General features: G+C 48.6%; 1 protein-coding gene across 1 annotated transcript in view; it reads left to right on the top strand.

Moving 5' to 3' along the window:
• Positions 1 to 1,818, top strand: part of LOC107565138 (ribose-phosphate pyrophosphokinase 1) — a 6,611-nt gene that overhangs the window by 1,947 nt on the left and 2,846 nt on the right. Inside the window, exons 4-5 of the mRNA XM_016250350.1 lie at positions 1,190 to 1,314; positions 1,391 to 1,564. Of these exons, the coding sequence (XP_016105836.1) occupies positions 1,190 to 1,314; positions 1,391 to 1,564 (299 nt within the window). The remainder of the gene's footprint in view (positions 1 to 1,189; positions 1,315 to 1,390; positions 1,565 to 1,818) is intronic.

Genomic DNA, 1,818 nt, shown 5'->3' with positions numbered 1-1,818 from the left:
GCACACGCACGCGCACGCACGCGCTCACGCACACACACACACACACGCGCACACACACGCACACGCACACTCACACACACGCACACACACACTCGCACGCACACACACGCACACTCACACACACACGCACACACACACTCGCACGCACACACACACACACACGCACACTCACACACACGCACACACACACACACACTCGCACGCACACACACGCACACTCACACACACACACACACACACGTACACACACACACACGCGCACACACACGCACACGCACACTCACACACACACACACACACACGTACACACACACACACGCGCACACACACGCACACGCACACTCACACACACACACACACACACGTACACACACACACACGCGCACACACACGCACACGCACACTCACACACACACACACACACACGTACACACACACACACGCGCACACACACGCACACGCACACTCACACACACACACACACACACACACACACGCAAAACAGAAGAAATGTGCTGATTGCATTGCAAACACGACTTGTTTTTCTTGATGGGAAAAATATGCAATCTTTGTAAGTTTTGTACCTACGTGTTAGAGCGGCACGATTCTGGATAAGTTGGGAATAAAACAATAAGCCCTGTGAAGCCGTGGTTTACAGTGTATTTTATGACAGCTGAGGGGCGTTGTTAGGCACAACGCGATGCAAAAGCCCCCTTTTAGCTGTTATAGATTCACTGTAAACCACGGCTTCATGGGCTTATTGCTTTTATAAAACGGTTATTCCATATACGTAGTTAGTTCACAAAATAAAACAGAGCAAATAAAGTGTAATGATATTAATAAAAACAGTATTCTTCCACCAAACAATGTAGCTCCTCAGAAACAGTTGTGTTTGTTGAGCAACACACAGAAGTAAACAAAGGTGTGTGTTACTTTGTAGAGTCATTTACAACAGCTTCGAACGCGGCTCAGCCAATCAGAACCAAGCACCGGAACTCTCCGCTTTATCAGTGTTTTTGAACAAATCTCTGGAATGAATGATTCAATGACAAACTCATTTTTAACAGGCAGCTGTCGCCTCCTAGTGGTGAAACGATGCAATCGACACAAACATTAGTTGAAGCGCTGGTTATTTTCAAAAGATGACTTGTGCTGTTTTGATCTTGGAGTTGGTGCTTTCTTCCTTCAGGGTTTCTTTGACATTCCAGTGGACAACTTGTATGCAGAGCCTGCCGTTTTGAAGTGGATTAAGGAGAACATCCCCGAGTGGAAGAACTGCACCATCGTGTCTCCTGACGCTGGAGGAGCCAAGAGGTCTGGAGGCGTCCGCTTCACTGCCTGTTTAGTGTGTGTCGTGGCTGATCCCTGAGCTGTGTTTCTCCATCGACAGGGTCACCTCCATTGCAGACAGGCTAAATGTTGACTTTGCCCTCATTCACAAAGAAAGGAAGAAGGCCAACGAGGTGGACCGCATGGTTCTGGTGGGAGATGTGAAAGACCGGGTGGCCATATTGGTGGATGATATGGCAGACACCTGCGGCACCGTCTGCCACGCTGTTGACAAGTGAGAGGCTAATGAAAATATTAATAAAGTGTGCGGTCTTGTGTGAAACAGTGTGAGTGCTTCAGCAGCCGTAACGCTCTTTGTGTGTGTCTGTGTGCATCTCTGTCTGTGTGTGTGTCTGTGTCTCTGTGTGTGTGTGTGTGTGTGTGTGTGTGTGTGTGTGTGTGTGTGTGTGTGTGTGTGTGTGTCTCTGTGTGTGTGTGTGTGTGTGTGTGTGTGTCTCTGTGTGTGTGTGTGTGTGTGTGTGTGTGTCT

Source organism: Sinocyclocheilus grahami, unplaced genomic scaffold, assembly GCF_001515645.1.
Source record: "Sinocyclocheilus grahami isolate Dianchi unplaced genomic scaffold, SAMN03320097.WGS_v1.1 scaffold983.1, whole genome shotgun sequence".
Lineage (NCBI taxonomy): Eukaryota > Metazoa > Chordata > Actinopteri > Cypriniformes > Cyprinidae > Sinocyclocheilus > Sinocyclocheilus grahami.
The sequence above is the reverse complement of the archived record's forward strand: the minus strand, read 5'-3'. Positions and strand labels throughout refer to the sequence as shown.